This window comes from Taudactylus pleione, unplaced genomic scaffold (genome assembly GCF_031769625.1).
Source record: "Taudactylus pleione unplaced genomic scaffold, aTauple2 ptg001990l, whole genome shotgun sequence".
NCBI lineage: Eukaryota > Metazoa > Chordata > Amphibia > Anura > Myobatrachidae > Taudactylus > Taudactylus pleione.
The window spans coordinates 1,433,029-1,451,936 of NW_028286386.1; the positions used below are offsets into that span (position 1 = coordinate 1,433,029).

At 39.7% G+C, this 18,908-nt stretch overlaps 1 protein-coding gene and 1 pseudogene across 2 annotated transcripts in view; one reads left to right on the forward strand and one right to left on the reverse strand.

Annotated features, from left to right (window-relative positions):
* Window positions 1-4,507: 4,507 nt before the first annotated feature.
* The window catches only part of ITFG2 (integrin alpha FG-GAP repeat containing 2), a 37,093-nt gene continuing 22,692 nt past the window's right edge, over window positions 4,508-18,908 (reverse strand). For both annotated transcript variants that reach the window (XM_088465453.1, XM_088465452.1), the window contains one exon: window positions 4,508-8,216. In XM_088465453.1, the coding sequence (XP_088321579.1) occupies window positions 8,104-8,216 (113 nt within the window). In that variant the 3' untranslated portion in view covers window positions 4,508-8,103. The remainder of the gene's footprint in view (window positions 8,217-18,908) is intronic.
* On the forward strand, window positions 11,627-11,745 carry LOC148435806 (5S ribosomal RNA; annotated as a pseudogene).

Here is an 18,908-nt window from a genome sequence, read left to right on the forward strand (position 1 = left end):
TATACTAATGATCCCATTTGAATATAATAGATATATTTAATAAAAACCGATAGATGTATATATATATATATATATATATATATATCTAACAGCTTCATAATGGGGGTAAGATGAAATCAGGGAGATTGCTGGACTCTTCAGGAAGATTGCGACGGTTTCAGGGAGTATCCCTGACAATGAGGGAGAGTTGGCAAGTATGATGTATATGCAAAAATGCGAGGTCTTACGGATGTGAGAAAGCGATAGTGGGCGTCTCCATGACAGGTGAGCAGTTGCAAACATTATATTTTCGCAGAACTGCGTGCGTAATCTCAGCTACAATCGCAATAGCGATCTGTAATGAATCATGCCGAGTCTGCAGATGCACAAATTTTTACTGATAAAGGCAAGCACTGAAAAAAACTTTGTTCTATCACTGTGCCACTCAACTATGCTATTTGGACTATTGCGATACATACAGAAACTTTTAATTATTGGTAAGTGCAAGTCCTCCTTCCTTGATCCACCTTTATAGAGGTGCGTTGAGTCACTCACCAGCCATATATAGAGAACTACTCCAACTACTCATCTGGACAGGTTGTGAGGGACATGTACAGGATGTTCTGCACTACTATAAATAAAGTCACATTTACACTCATGTAGGATCATTTATCTGAAATTGCAAATCACTGGGTTCTAGCATATGGAAACATTATGGGGTGTTCTGCATTAGTATGCTGTAGAAAAACATTGCTGATATGAGCCATATAATGTCAGATTAAAAATAATCGGTCTGTCCATTGATGATGAGTATAATATTCTCACCATCAATAGACAGACCAATTATTTTCAATATATACTGTATATCCACTGATATTTTATTTGACACTATCAGTCTAACAGACATTTTATCTAACGAGCTGAAACCCATCAGATATTATGGCCAAACACTGCAAGATATTTTAAAGTGTATGCTCACAATATCCGCATTCCGCTCCTGTGAAGGAAGAGGAGAAATGTTGGGCGGTCAGCCATGGGAGTGCATATACTGCCAGATGCGGCTGACCAATTATCGCCTATACCTGACATGCTGAACATTTTTGCATGTCTAATAGACCGATAATTACTGAACGGTCGCAGCAATACACTGTTCAGTTATTGGCTGATCAGGTCGATAATTGGACAGTGTATACCCAGCATGAGCAGCAATTTACCCGACAGACCAATAACTGCTGTTTAGTCGTGGCCATACACAGTAGCAATGACTATAATTGCACAGTCAGATAATTGGTCTCTGTCATAAGGTGCATACACACGTAAAGATTTTCTGTCCAACCAGCCAACTGGTTGATTGGTTGGAATGAAAATCTGGTAAGGTATGAAAGCAAATGACAATCAGCAATTTGCTCCCAAACGCCGGAAAATGGACAAAAACTGTTGTATGAACAAATTTAGATCAAACATGTAACAAACTTGTCTGACGACAATTTTCATCTGTTTTCTGGCATTTAGGAGCAAATTGCTGATCATCATTTACTCCCATACGTTACCAGATTTTCATTCCAACCAATCAACTAGTTGGATGGCTGGACAGAAAATCTTTAGGTGTGTACCCAGCTTACAGTGAGTATATCCACTATCAGATTTGAGTACCATTTATGGGCAATATTTACTATAAGATCAAGTTTTTTAAAGCCCCCAAACAAGCCTGATTTTGCGTGTACAGGTTGAGCATACGGGATGCAGTCAGGATACGGGCGGGCGCTATCCCGCCCGCCGATATCCCGACACACTACATCCCGACATGGGACTAAAGATAGCAGTCGAAATCCTGAAGCCTATCATTAGCCCCAATACGGAATCCCGACACACACCGAACGAAGGTATGCCGATCTTAGCGTCCAGCCGCGCGGGGGGAGTGGTTAGGTATAGGTACACCTGGGGGGATTTAGGGTTAGGCACCCCCCGGGAGGGTTAGGGTAGTGGAGGGGGGTTAGGCTTAGGCACCACTAGGGGAGGGGGCAGTTAAAGTTAGGCACCCCCCTGGGTTAGGTTTAGTGTGCGGGGAGGGGTTAGGTTTAGCCACTAACGGGGGAGGTTAGGTACTAGGGGGGGAGGATAGGGTTAGGCACCCCTAAGGGAGGGTTAGGGGGGGGGGGGAGAGGGGAGGGTTAGGGTACTTACCTTCAGCTGTCAGGATTTCGACCTGCTGGGCTGCCACTATTTGATCCGGTTTAGCCTAAACTTTTTGAGCGCCATCTCCAGCTTCGCTTTCTGATAGTTCAGTGTACACAAACTTTGTTTCATGACAAAAATTATTAAAAATATTGTATAAACTTATTTTCAGGCATTGTGTATAAGGTGTATGTGAAACATAAATTAATTTCATGTTTAGACGTGGGTCCCATCCTCAAGATATATATATATATATATATATATATATAGAAATTCAAAACACTTCTGGCCCCAAGCATTTTGGATAAGGGATATTCAACTTGTATCACTACAGCCCTTTTAAATCCAGCCCTCAAAGAGAATTGGTAGCTTTGAAGAAACAATCTTTAGAAAATATAACCCTATGACTCTTGTCTGTTTACTTAATAAAACATTAAGGGGTATATTTACAAAAGTAATAATTGGGCATACTTGCCTACTTTTTGGCTGCCTCCTCCAGGTCGGCACAGTGAGGAGCGTGGTGTGACACAGGTGGTTTTGATCGCATCAACGTGGTCCCGTCCGCTATACGATGCAGAGATTACCGCCATTGTAAAGCGTGGGGGGCTAGATGGCGCAATTTAGTGTGAATTACATCATCGGCCGCCCGGACTGTCCACTCGGGAAGTGGGCTGTGTCGGACTAATGCGGCCAGGCTCTGGGAGATTTGCCCACTTCCAAGTAGCCAGGAGCGCAACTCGATTTTTGAAAGCTTCAAAGTCTTTCAGGGAGAGTAGGCAAGTATGATTTGGAGGTACCCGAATATATTAAGGATCCCTTGCCTGCATCATGGAGGGACTGCAGCTGATATCTGTGATATCTGTCAAGGTCCCTACATTTCCTACAGCTGAAGCAGCCACCATTGCTGATAGGCTGTCAGATTTACCAAGCTCCAGAAAGCATCAGTAGTCTATGTGCTACAAAATTATTGGGCGAGGAAGGCCACACGAGTGGTCAACATTAGCAATCACTTCACTTCTTACACATTGCAGGGATGGCTTCCTTTTAGTGTCCCTGGATGTTATTATAATACATATGGGTGCATTATTTCTTCTTGCCGTGATTAGCGGTGATACATATGGGTGCATTATTTTCTTCTTGCCGTGAATAGCGGTGATAAGATATTATATTGTCTTGGGACAGCTGGGGCTGTTTGCAGCTGGGGTTATAAGCACCAAGTGTTAAATGCACAAAGTGTGATTACATAACAGTTAATCAAACAGTTGAACAAACATAGATCAACATCTTAGGTAATTTCAGATTAAGAAACTGATTGCTTTAAAATTTGTCTAAAAATAACAAACCTAAAACTCACCATGTACTACACATTTCTTTTTATCAACTCCCTCCTTTGTATTTTCTCTAAGGATATAACATCGACTAACTCTCCCTGCATCTCACCTCTCTGGGCACACTGCCGCCCTGTTGAGTCACTCACCTCCTCTAAAAACTAATGAGCTTTCTTTTCATCAAAAATTGACTATTACAGCCTCATTGTGTCACTATAAAAAACTTTTACACACCTACAACTATATCTACTTCTCCATCCTTCTGCTTTTATTATCTGGTGACATATCACCAAATCCAGGCCCCACACACACACACACACACACAGCGGATTTACTATGGAATAAATATCCTGCAAACCTCACGTCTCCCATCACCCTCCAAATCAATAAATGTGCCTTATAGAATTCACACTTGATCACAACTTATTATTTTACATCTCTTTACAATAACTACTTACACCAATATCTACATTTACCTGAGACTGCTGGTTCACACATTAACCAAACTCTCTAAATAGCCCTTCATGAAGTGGCTTCAGCTACCCGTCAGACTTCACGTAAACTGACATAACAGCCATGGCTTTCCACAGACACCTACAAAAACTGCCTCTTAAAGTAGAATGTCAGTGGCGTAAATCTTAATTCAAATGACTTCCACACATACTGTAAAATATTAATCCAGCATCTGTCAGCCTAACCCTCTGTCCCATGCTCACTGTCTGTTTGCCCATCCCCTCTAGAATGTAAGCTCTCACGAGCAGGGCCCTCTTTCCTCTTGTGCTTATCCTTTCTTTACTTACATTATCTGCTCTATACTCAAAAGCACCTAACCCGTGACTTTTGCCATCCTGCTTCTGTTGCAGCAGTGTTTATATACCATGTACTTGTCTTGTAGTGTCTTAAACTGTATGACACTGTTTTCTTGTTCTGCTCAACTGTTTATGTACTATGTTTGTGCACTATGTTTATGTACTATATAAGGCACTGCAGAACCCTTGTGGCGCAATATAAATAAAGGATAATAATAATAATAATAATATTTATTGGGTCTTAAACACAATATACCCCTTTACCTGAATGATCACAAACCCTTAGGGGTAAATTTGCTAAGAATTGTGTCTGGTCGAGATTGAAATCTTGGTTGTGTTTTACCATTTTTTACAACTCACAAATTTACTAAAGGCAAACTTGGGGTAGAAATCATGAAACTCACTGCAAAACTCGGGTGAGAACACAAATATAAATAAATACACCATCGGCCAAACTGGCAAGTACTTTTCAAATCCAGGAATACAACTCGGGAATTTACCAAGAATTGTGATTATAATTACAGGTGTAATTTAGCAAACATGGTCCCAAAAAGTTTTAAATAGACTACCTCCTGAGCTGCGAGTTTGGCAGAAACATACACAGATCAGTGTAATTTGTATATGTTTCTGCCTCTAATTTCTCTCTAAAGGGTTAATTCTTTTTTTATTTTTTTATTTTAAATGACGTAGGCTTCCCTCTCCCTTCCCCCACAAAGCATAACCAGCCCGGGCTCCTGACAGTCTCCTGCTTCTAAAAAATACAGGGGGAAAAACGTGTAGGGTTCCCCCGTATGAAGCAGCACTGGGCTCCCAGAGGGGAAATATGGGAAAAAATGGCATGGGGTTCCCCCTATTTTTAAAACCAGCACCAGACTCAACTCTAGCCAGGGTGTAATGCCACTGTCATGGGACCCTTTCACCGGGTCTCCCCGACAAAATCATTAAAACCCCAAGCTAGTCAGCCAAAGCCAGGGATCTCAGGGGAGGTGGAGATCTGAGATTGCTGTACTACTCCATTGAAGAACTTTCAGTGTGGTTATCCAACAATTCTTGTCCCGACAGAGAGTTCAAATATTCAAGCACATTTTAACCTTAATCCCCTCTCTAACGGTTTGCCCATTTCTAAAACTGGCTTTCTGGAGATCCCACAGCTACAAAGGGCTATTTACAAATAGACATGCTTTTCTGTGTGCATGCCACCACTGGAATACACTGTCAGTGATAGACTGAGGGCCAGACCCATGACACAGTTTTAGGAAGATTTATTTTTTTTGGATCCACATGCATCCCAATTATCTGACAACATGGACAAAATGGAAAAAAAAAAAAAAAAGAGCCAGAAGGTGCATTTATGGGGCTTCTTTTAGACACAAAAATATATACATATTTTCTTTTTCTCCATGTGTAAAAAAAAAAAGGTATTGTAGCTGTAATCACATACAATTATCACCCTAACCAAACGCATCACCTTACTAATGGCACCAGCATGCAAATGTCTGCAAGGTGACAAAATAATGACAAAAAAATATTAAGATCAGATTGGTGGCCCAATATATTTCTGATGCAGATATATAAAGGCTAGTGGTGCATCAATTATTTCATCTTCATTTGACACTAGGGGGTCTATGTACTAAGACTTGGCGAGAGCTAAAGTGTATGGAAATAAAGTACCAACCAATCAGCTATCATTTTTTTCAAACATCCTGTAAAGGGACAGTTAGGAACTGATTGGTTGCTACTTTTGTCCGGATTCAATTAGCTGTGATAAGTCCGAAACTGGCGTTAAACGGGTTTTTTCCTGAATCGTTTTCGGGGAAAAGTTATCAGGCATTTCAGATTCTGGGGCTTTTCACCCGGGAAAACTATTCCAAAATCCCTATTTTTGAGTAGAAATGTTGGGACTACATAACTCCTTGGGCGCCCCCCTTAATGACCAATTAGGCAAAAATATTTTTTTAATTAGCTTTATTTGGCCAATAACGTCAGTTTTGGGGTGAAAAATTGATTTAAAGTAAAGGGATAGAGTATTTAGGGGGGCCGTATAGATGGGATAGGTGATTTAAACATTGCAGATGGCAGCGACAGGTGTATTTTTAAAAAAAATAAAAACGTGCCCTAAAATGACTCAAACATAAAACACTACACACATTTATTTTGGCCCAAAAATATAGCTCTCTATCAGGGGCGTCTTTAGAGAGGAGGTGGCCCGTGTGCATCCCCCCGACATGTGCCCCCTCCTTTAACTCCGGTGGCCGTCAGCCGACTGATGCGGCTGGCCAGCCACGGCAGAATCAATAGACTCTGAGCACTAGTGTGTGCCCAGGGTCTATTGTGCATGTGCAGAACGCCGGGGAAATGGCACGGCGATCTCCTCACAGCGCATGCGCAGAACACCGGAAAAATGGCAACGCCATTTTCCGGCGTTTGAACAGTGCTGGGAGACCAGATGCGGGACTTCGGAAAGGTAAGTAATACAAAGTATGGGTGCAGGGTGTGCGGTGCGGGCCCGTGTGCAGAGCACCCCTTGCACCCATTATAGATACGCCCCTGCTTTCTATAATTTTTTCAATTTTCACTGTTTGTGTTAATTGGCTGTTTATAAGCCGTTTTCTCAATTTAAGAACCCCAAAACCTTTCATTATGGCCACTAACACACTTCAAGACCATAGGTTCTCAAACACGGTCCTCTGGACCCCACAAAGGTCATGATATCCAGGTCACCCAGCAGCTGCAGGTGTATTCATTACTGACACATTTTAAAATTTCTACTGGTGGAGCTAATTATGTCACCTTTGCTTCTGTGAGGAGATATGGTAAACATGCACTTTTTGGGGTCCTGAGGACAACGTTTGAGAATCTGTGTTCTAGACGATTTCCTTTTTTTTCTGAAATAATGATAAACGTGAGCACATGCAAAAAGGGTTTTGATCCAGAGAAAAAGCTTATAATTTTACTGACTCTAATTGATTTATCCACTTTATCTCTCTCTCCAAGACTTAGTCCTTTACTTCTAGTGGTCTATGGCCCTCATTCAGAGCCGCACGCTCTGAATGAGGGCCGCCCTCCATAAAAATGGAGCGTCCTCCTGGACGCTCGTATAGCTGTGGGTCACCACCCACAGCCTATACGAGCGTGCAGTTTGATAGCCGCGATGGTCGTGACCATCGCGACCATCGAAACTGTGAGCCGGAGCCTGCGGTTGAGGTTTTCAACCGCAAGCTCCGGAGTGATTTTGGCTCTATCAGAGCCAAAATCACTCCCACTGACATCACTAGTGATGTCAGTGGGCCGGCTTCTGACGGGAGGCGTTCCCGTGGGAATGCCCCCGTCAGGGAGGCACGCCCCCGGCACGCCCACCAAAGGGGGCATGCTGTCAATCAACATCGACAGCACGCCCCCTTTGATCAGACACAACGAGCGAAGGAAAGTCCTTCGCTCGTCGCATCTGGCGCATGCGCACGACGGAGCTCCCTCCGTCGTGCGCATGCTCAGTGCAGAACATCGACCCACTTGCGAGCGGACAGCCGCTCGCGAGTGGGTCTGAATCAGGGCCTATGTACTAAGTTACTGGTGCACAGAAAGAGATACTAGCATTGCTGGCCAGTAAAGGCATGTTAAGTAAGTACAGTGCAACAATGCTCTCTGCTCAGGCTCCTTCATGAGAAAGTAGAAAATAACCAAAGGCTTTAATATTACAGTACAAATGCTTATCCTGACATATCCATCAAGCACAACAGGAATGTTGGATTGCAAGAGATGTAGCATAGGATAATGATTTTGCATTGCGTTCATGATGAGTGTAAATGTTCTAGTCAAATTCCAAATGTCTGTGTCCCCTTCTTTTCAGCATAGTGTTTGTGTTCTTCATTAGGAACATACATAGTTTGATGTATCAGATCACGCACAGCAGACACATCATTCACATCTGAAATACAAGAGAACAAACAAGGTAATGAAATGAATCAGTACATTTGAAAAATAGATTTATACCTGTAAGTAACAAAGCAATATTAAGATTGGGATTTTCACAAGCCACTAAAGATATGGATCATCGTAACTATTTCCTAAACTGTATTTGTTCTCAATGTTGATTGATTCAAAAGCAAAAAGAAAAAGTAGGGCTAGTTGCTGGGGCACTCTTGTATCAAAATTATTTTTTTATATATATAATATATATATAAAATATAACTTTTAATAATCATATTAAAATTTTGGAGAAGGTCCCCACACTGTGTTAAATTTAATTGTAATATTAAGTGCGGAGTATGGCGAAATAATTTATCTTGTTTTATTTATTATTCATTAATTTAATAATGTTTTAATTATTTATTTTCTAGTTTTTATTTAATACAATCTATTAGGAATGCCTCATCTGACCTTTCAATATTCAGGAAACTTACTTCGGTGGCACGTAATTTTTATAATTACCATATGGGGAATCATAAAGATCTACGGATCTTTGGATTGGAAAAGGTCAAACTTTGAATCCGAGGAGGGGATATAACGCAGGAACTAATCAAAAGAGAGAGTGAATGGACATTCAAATTGGGTGCTCTTACTCCCAATGGAATGAATGAATACATCAACTACAGTACATTTTTATAAATATATGAACTTGATGCATTTGGGATCCTGTTCCCCTCCCTCTCTTCTCTGCCTTCGCTATCCTGAGTGGTTCTTTTCTATCTTCTTATTAAATTATAATTTTATAGTTTATAATTGATATAAAGAGTGTCTTATATTTAGAATTGATTGATCATTTGAGAATATTATGTCTTGGTGCTTTTTAATAGCACATATTTTGACTTCATATAACTTATAGGTTTGGTGTTTTTTTTTTTCACATGTATTTAATTTATTTCACTTTTTGAATTTAAGTGCTACACTTATATAATCACACTTATCCAGTTAATGGCTGTCTTACAGTCTATTATAATTGTGGGACTGCACATATAGATCACCTTATATAACTGGTTTTCCCCTCACATGGGTATGCAGCATTGTATGAATATATATATATTTACGTGTGTGTGTGTGTGTGTGTGTGTGTGTGTGTATGCAGAGGCATAGACAATTTTATCTTTATTACAATACACAATATTATTTATGTGGATTGTAGGACATATATAGCTATTTCATATATCACTTTATAGAATTGCTTTCTTTTCACACCTTCACCTCACAGGTATTCAGCGTTACACTTATAGTTTTACACTTTTATTATTTACACTTCAGTTTATACATAATCTTTTTTTGATATGACTGTTGAGACTTTTATATATGTATGCACGGGCACATACATTTTCACATACCTTAGCACTCCTATTATAATTTACCACATTATTTATGAAATGTATTGGTTACATCCTTTTTTTCTTATCTTTTTGGATGATAACCATAAATATTTTTTGATTATACACTATTAACTTTTATCTTCATTTATTATTTCTAATGTAATTGTATAATTTCTAATATGTATTATCACCTTTTATACCTGATTGGTATGTGTATATATTTATATATTTTGAAATATTTTAAATTTAGTGCTTCTTATTAATTAGGTTTTTTATGATAATGAAGGATATCCTTCAAGTTAGGATGCATTGCCCAATTCTTGGGACCAGTACAGCAAATTTGTTTCTTGCTCTCCACCCATATATATGGAATTTTTAATCATAATATTTTGACTAATTTTCTTTTTGTTCTACTCAATTTTTTATTTTCCAACCAAACACCCGTTCTAAGCTAAAATGAATAATGTATATTTTCCTTATCTACAATCATTGGGATTTATGGCTGGAATTAGGGTTATTACAGACTTTTAGAGGTTAATGTTGATTTTTGTTTGTTTCGAGTTAGGCTGGATTAAGTAATACAACAGATCAAGCCACCTGTCGGGCGAAACGCGTGTCCTCTGGAGGTCCGGTCAGTGCACGGACCAGACTCCCTGCAAGTTACTCTGAAAACTGTATGTATGATTACTGCCTGACCGCCGTGTCAGCGCAGCTGCCAAGCTCCACATTTGGGTGGGAGGCTTTGCGATCCTACCCTGAAAGAGTTCCTATACTTGTTGTCCGGCATATTATTATTATAGCTGCTATAATTTAACCCTGTAACTACCCCAATTTCTGCTGCCTGGCTTTTGTGGACCTAGCTGTTTGGTCTCACTCATTTGCACCAGTGATCACATGCTGGTGTGTCCATTTATTTTGGTTATTGCAGCATTGCCACTTCTGCCTTATTACAACAACGGACCTCACGAGCTAAAAGGTCCTGTATGTATTTCTGTACTTAATTACAGATATGTTATGTGGGTGTTATGCTGTATATTGAAAGCGTTCCTATACTTGTTGGCCTGCTAGTGTTATCACAACTGCTCCAATCTCTGTTGCCTGGCTATTGCGGACCTAGCTGTTTAACTTCATTCATTTGCACCAGAGATCATATGCTGGTGTGTTTATTTTGATTTTTGCAGCATTTCCACCTCTGTCCCATTACAATAAATGGACCTCACAGAGCTAATAGGTTCTTTATTTACTTATGCACTTAATTGCAGATATCTTATGTGGGTGTTATGCTGTATATTGAGGATTTACTATCTACTCATTTGCTCTGGTAGTAGCACCATTGATGCGTTGTGTCAGAAAAATACCTGACATAATTAACAAGAATATTATTTTGCACTTATTCATTAGTACAAGAGTTCTTCTTTCTTTTCTCTTGTGAATGGTGTTGTGTCTTAACCATAACAAATCCTGGCATATGACACACTTCTGCCTGGCCTTTTAATGGGTTTTAATATGTACTAAGCAGGCATCTGAACGGTGCTGTGTTTTGGTATTAATATTCCAACATGTGAAATCCGTTTTTTGCCTGGCTTACAGAGTAGGCTTTTGGTTAGGGTTATTATATGCACAAGGTACTTAAATCTTTGAAATATCGACATAAGGAGCATTTCATAGAGCGGTCACAATTGTACTTAGCTTTGTGAACACAATATAAGGAACAATTGTTGTTCTTGTTTGGTTTTGCCCCAGTATGTTTACCTCTTCTTATGGTTAACATATTTATGGGCATAATTTATCTATTAAAGATCTCATCATGTGTTAGAGGACACTTGGAATAAATTTGGATATATGTAAGCAATAGACAAGACCTGTGTATTAATTTGCATTATATGTATCAACATGATGATTCTTTTTGTGGAACAATTAAAGTATGCTACATTTTTGGACTTTGTATTTCTAAAAAAGTGGACTCCTCTTATGAGACAGTCCTACATATATGATAGCTGTGTTGTACCGGGGCATTTCATATCAATACGCAGGGTGATTGACCTACAGCCATACCACACCATATATGCCCAATCTCGTCTGATCTTGGAAGCTATAGAGTGTCGGGCCTGATCAGTACCTGAGTGGGAGACTACCAGGGAATATCTGGTGCTGTAGGTAATACATATAGGAGGTGAATTGGGAAACAATGGTTACACAGCATATCAATATTTTTCCTTTTATGTTCCCATATACATATGGTCTTGTCTGAATTTCAGGGTTTGGATTGTGTTCTCAGGGTATTGGGTTAATTATCTCCTTAAGAAATTCACGTATGTAAAGATTTTTTTCTGACACATTATAGTTGGAGATTGATACCCTTGTATTATATAAAAACTAGAAAATAAATAATTAAAACTTTATTAAATTAATGAATAATAAATAAAACAACAAATTACTTCACCATACTCCGCACTTAATATTACAATTATATTTAACACAGTGTGGGGACCTTCTCAGAAATTTTAATATGATTATTAAAAGTTATATTTTATATATATATATATTAAAAAAAAAATTTTGATACAAGAGTGCCCCAGCAACTAGCCCTACTTTTTCTTTTTGGTTTTGAATGATAGACTTTGGGAGCACCACCAATGCACTTATATGGTGTATTATATCATAGATTTGGAATATGTTGGTTAATAATAAATTAATTATAGAATTACTAAGTTCTGTGCGGTACCACTTTCTCTTTTTTTGTGGTTTTCAATGTTGATTGATGCAAGGTGTATTTGTATTGCCATTCTCTTTATTATTATTTACTATTGCCATAACAGGCTTAATTTTTATTTTAAGCAATACATACTATTTTAGTTATATATGATGTGTCATATACTATTGTTAAGTGCTATTTGCTATTTTGTTCCCAGGTGGTGGGAACCGTGTCACTACCCCCGTGGTTCTACCATTTTCGCCACTATGTTTCGTGGCCCCTCTGACTCCTGCCGTGGAGTCATTTATGTTTATGTCCCCTTTCACCCTTGTTTCCCCCCTCTGTGTCCTTTCCCTCCCCCCACTCAGTTTACAGGTTATATGATGTTTATCTTTTTTGCATTTCTTTATGCCAGTGTTGATCGACCCAATATGGATAGGATGTTCTTGCTGTGTTTCTGCATTTTTCTAGATTTGTTAAGATGGTAATGCCAAGGGTTTAAATTCCCCTCAGAAACGTAGGATTGCCCTCCACTATTTTAGAACCCACAAAATGGATGTTATAGCGATTCAAGAAACCCATTTCGCCAAAGATGCTTCTCCCACCCTCACTGACCCCCTACTACCCGTCTGGTTACTTTGCTTCAGGCACCACTAAAACAAAAAAAAAAAAGGAGTGGCAATCCTTTTTCACCGCAACTGTAACTTTGTTTTAAAATCCCAAGTAGCCGATCCCCTAGGTAGATATCTTGTTCTGATAGGGGAGTTGGAGAGGAAAGCCATTACTATACTGGTCAAATGTCCTTTATTAGAAACATTTTCAGGATTACCCAGAAGGTGTGCTCAGGACAGATTGTTTTACTTGGTGACATTAATCTAGTCCTAGATCCTCAATTGGATAAATCTAATGATGCAGGTGGTGGTACTTTTGCTGATCCTACTGGTGCTTCAGGGGTCTTTAGCGGGTTGATCCTGGAGCACGGTCTGTATGATGTTTGGCGGGCTATGCACCCTACGACCCGTGATTACACCTTTCTTTCTCGTGTGCACGGATCGTATTCCAGGATGGATCTTGCCCTTATGGATAAATGGTCACTGCAACAGGTCAGAGGTTCAAATATCCTCCCAATCACATGGTCTGACCATGCCCCTTTGACACTCCATTGGGATTGTGGTGGATCTTTCCCTTCCACCAGACCATGGAGATTCAATAATTTTCTTCTATCCTCTATGGAGGCGAAGCGGGCCATCCAGTCCGCTCTTTCAGATTACCTCCAATATAATAAACCATGGATACTACACCCTTTAATTTTTGGTGTGCCCTTAAGGCAGTCCTTAGAGGATCGGTAATTCAGGTAGCATCTAGGATCAAGCGCCAAGAAGCTCTAAAGCAAAAGGAAGTAGAAGCTAGACTCCAGGCCCTAGAAGACCAACATAAATCTGACCCTTCCAATTCCATTCTTTTACAAGATATTTTAAAAGTTAGGGAAGAATTAGAGGTTTATACTTTGAAAAAGATCAAATTCACTATTGATAGGATGAATCAATGATTCTATGCTGATGGTAATAGGGCATCCCGCCTTCTGGCTCGGAAGCTGAGAGGAAAAGAGGCTCGTGCTGCAGTTCGGGCCCTGTATAATTGTTCTGGAGCCAAATTGACCAATCCACTAGACATCTCTAATGCTTTTGCAGAGTATTACTCTCGTCTTTATAATTTGAAAGATGATGCACACACAGCTCAACCCACATCAGAGACTATCTCTGCCTTTCATACCTTTCTCTGCCCTCTCTCACTGACCAGTCTTTAGAATCCTTATATACTCCCTGGACGGAGAGAGAGGTGAGAGATTGCATCAATTCCCTGAAACGCAATAAAGCGCCTGGGCCTGATGGATTCTCTAACAATTTTTACATGGAGTTTCAGTCAGATCTTATATCGGCGCTGATGCAGGTGTTTGAAGCGGGGACTAATTCGGGCTCATTCCCTCCTGAAATGCTTGAGGCTTGCATCATTACTATCCTCAAACCAGGCAAGGACCCCACTCATGCCCAAAATTATAGGCCCATAGCCCTACTGAACACTGATATCAAATTATATGCAAGAATAGTAGCCAATAGATTGAGTCCGTTGCTTCCTGATTTAATCAACCCAGACCAGGTGGGTTTTGTGTTGGGCCGACAAGCTCCTGACAACACACGAAGAGCCTTGAATATCATTGAGTATTTTTACACAGGTAAAGGACCCGCTTCTGGCGCTTTCATTAGATGCTGAGAAAGCCTTTGATAGGTTACACTGGGGATTCATGAAGGCTGTTCTTTCCAAATTTGGTTTTTCAGGATGGTTCTTAGATGCCATTCTTGCACTCTATAGTTTACCTGGAGCACGAGTTTGTTGTAATGGTTTCCTGTCTTATTTGTTCCCTATAAGCAATGGAACCAGACAGGGTTGCCCCTTATCTCCCTTAATTTTTGTTTTAGCAATAGAACCTTTAGCAGAATATATCCGCACCACCCCCCTCCTTCATGGACCTCTCATAAATGGGTCACAACATAGAATCTGCCTTTTTGCGGATGACGTCTTTCTGTTTGTAACATATCCGGAAACCTCTCTCCCAAACTTACAACAGCTGCTTCATAATTATTCTGTGGCCTCATATTATAAATTAAACGCATCTAAAACGGAAGTATTGGCAATAAATGTTCCATCCCAACTTCTGTATTCCCTTAAATCTCGTTATAATTATAACTGGCAATCACTGTCTCTCCGCTATCTGGGTATCTCTTTGTCAGCTAAAGAAGACACTCTTTTTGAATATAATTATGGCCCTCTGTTGAACCAATTTAGTGCCTTCACAAAAGATTGGATGAACCATGAGATCTCCTGGATGGGCAGAATGGCGGCTGTTAAGATGACTCTTCTTCCTAAACTTATGTATTTGTTTAGGTCAATCCCTAGGACCCTCCCTCCCTCTTGGTTAAATAGATTTTATGCAGTGTTGAATAAATATATCTGGAATAATAAGAGACCCAGGATTGCTAAGAAATATTTAATGATGTCTAGAGCGTCAGGGGGCTTAGTTTATCCCAATCTAGCACTCTATCAAGCTGCGTGCTTGGTCGATCAGCTAGTGATTGGTCAAATGTTCTTAATCCTAAACCTTGGGTTAGACTGGAAAGCGATATGCTAGGCAAGCTCCCCCTTATGATTTACTCTGGATTCCATCCAGCTCTAGAGTTTCTTTAAAATCTATGTCATGGGCAACATTAGCTTCTCTCAAAGCGTGGGATAACCTATCTACCCTTCTACAATTTAACCTGCCATCTCTCCCACCTATCTATTCAGTGCTTATCATATTTAATCCCAAATCTAAATTTATCTTCCTGGCACCTCAATGGTATCTGCACCCTCCGTGACCTTTTTATAAATAATACCCTCCTTTCCTTTGCCCAATTACAAGCTAACTTCTCAATTCCCTCTAGAGATTTTTATAAATTTCTCCAAGTCAGGCACTGGATTCAATCCTTCCCACACTTGGTAGGCTCTACTGTTATGATTCCTCCTCATGTTTTTTCACATATATCTTCAACCTCCCACAGAAGAGGCATATCTTTTTGGTATTCACTAATACTTACAGCGGAAGAACCAGATAAGCTACCAGCTATTATTAAATGGGAACATCATTTAAATATATGTCTAGATCCGCATGTATGGTCCCAACTATTCTTATCTATATTTAAAATGTCTAGATGTATTTCACATATTGAAATATATATGAAATTACTCTATCGCATTTATTTGACTTCAGATAGATTAAACAAAATTTGGCTTTCCCAATCTAGTTTATGCTGGCGTGCATGTGGTCAAATTGGTGAGATCTTCCATATTTTCTGGAACTGCCCTGCTATACGTCCCCTTTGGCTGGAGGTAGAGGATTTGATCCTGAAGGTTACTGGATTGCGACAGTCTTTGTCCCCCTCCACTGCTCTTTTACATATATTCCAGGATGATGTCCCAGTTAATCACAGATATTATATAGGTCATGTATTTATTGCTACCAGGGCAGCCATTGCTCAGTTCTGGAAGCAGGATAAACCTCCTCCCCTGTCTTTGATAAAGTCTAAAATAAATTAGTTTCCTGATGGAAACTTTCAATTGCCCGTATTCTTCATCTGCTAACTCACCAATGATAAAGTGGTTCAGATGGCATGAATTTATCACAGTGGGTCCATGCCCTCCAATAAACACAAACTGATAACTCAGGGTTTTGATGTGTTTTGTATTTAGGTTTGTCTATTGCAGTTGTGGAGTATCCTCTACTATTTGTGTATGTCATACACTGATTTTGACTTGCTTTTTTTCAATATAATGCAATGTTTAATTTTTTTTATTTTCTGAATGATTCTTGCCTGTATTTCCCCATGTGTTTTCTTCCCATTCTTTTTTTCTTTTTCTTTTTTCTGTACCCCTTCCCTTTTATTTGTAAAATACAAAAAAATTGTTAAAAAAAAAAGATTGGGATTTTCATTGTCTAGTTTATGCACAAGTACAAGGATCATTCAATGCCAAATCACCACAAAAAAAAAAAGTAACTTTTCAACCCGACCGTCTCAGATTTTCGTGAATTTTGGTAGGATGGTAGATGGTATAAAATAACTCACTCCTGACCGAGTGAGCCGCATGAACTAGGAAGTGCGGTACAGTCTGTCTCAACACCTTAAGACCAGGTAGCCGGCTAAAGGACATTCTACACAGTCTCCTTGATACCATCGGCATCCGAGCACTCCTGCCTTAAAGTACCTCTCCTCCGGTGGTGATCGATTTGCGCGGAAGGATTACATAGGACTAAGGGTAAGTCACAGCATGGGACGCCTTGACTTTAGACACAACAATGACTTTGTAATGCATTTTTATACTGCATAACATCAGCACATGCATACACTATCTAAGCATACGGAAAGGTACTGATATTTCAGATCCCCTTATCACCCTAGAAGCATTTCTTTAACAGGAAGGTGGTCACCATTTAAGAACTGTACGGGTGACGTAGGTACCATACCATATGGCAAGTATCCCTCTAAAGGTGCACATTTGCCACCCACACCCCACGCAGGTATCCCAGAGATACCCAAACACAATCAACTCACACTGCCCAGGGGGCACTGGAACTCTTGTAGCTACTATGCGGTGACCTGGGGAACGTATGTACACTACGGATAGAGGCAACCTAAAGGAGCCTACTAATTTCCCAGCCACAGTCTTGTAGCAAATTTAAACCATTTTGGTCCTTATTTTTAGTCATTGGAGCACTGTATCTCCTACAAAATAATACATTCCTGTTTGATAGAAATACTTGAGAAACATCTGATATTACATTTATCACACAGTGACATACAGTTTTCAGATAACATATAGGTGAGCGCATTTTGTTATGTCATTTGTTTTACATACACTATCCGATTAGAGTTTGGACATCTCTAGACAAATAGCAGCTCCTGAAACTGGGTTGTTCTACTAACTGAGCGCAGATCACACCATTCTTCATTTCAGTCTATCATTCTACCAAACTTCATGAAAATCTGAGACGGTCGGGTTGGAAGCTGTGATGATTTGGCATAACTTACTATCATCATACTAGGCTACATAACAACCAGAACATGAAGTAAAGCACACGATTAAACATTGATAACTGTATGGTTTGCTTTTGCAAGTCTGGAGCTAGATGGTTCTAGTGGCAATGGAGATATCTACAGTAAGGTAGCCAAACCAGGTTAAAAGGTTTAGATAACCTTTTTTTCTATATTTTAGATCTGAAAACAAAGAGCAAGCATTTTAAATTATAATGTAATTTTACAAATACAGCACTCTCATTAGTGCATTTTATCAACTAACCTTATTAATACAATGATGTTTATCAAGTCCCCATGATGGTACTACTGCAGATAGCCAATCAGAACAATATTCTAGAGCTTTAACTAATCAGGGTCAAGACACTATGGAGTGGTAATTTGCAGACAGGGGAAAAGTTTTATCATACAACTTTTTTTAAGCTTTTCATTACCACAAATTAAAAAGATTAGATTTAGCAGCATAAAAACTGGGGAGGTTTGGGGGGTGTTTATTTAAATGAAAAGTTCTTGCTACTGTGTGTGGTTTATTAACATATTTTACTAGTTTTGCAAGCACCAGTATATATGATACTGATGACGTTGCAGCAAAATTTAAAGCAGTAATCAGTTCTAAAACAAAACCAGCCTTATTACTGATTGGCATTTTAAACTTAACATCAAACTCTCCAAGATCACGGTTTGTAATCTCAGAAACTATTAGATATTCAAACTACCTAAAGTGGATTATGTAATAGGTCATGAGATTATGAATCAATAGGATTTTGGAGAGTTTGGTGTTAAGATGGGTACACACTACACAATGTGTACCCAGCATGACATCGCCGGCGATGGGACCCTGCATGAGGCAAGTGCATAGACACTTGCTGATGCTGGGCCCGACAAGGCGGAGCTGTGTGTCACGCTGCATCATGCAGCATGGCATAGTTAGAAACATGCCCTGTCGGCCCTGCAGCAAAGCCAGCAGGCGATGTCGCTAGCGACCTGCGGGAGCGCGTATATCA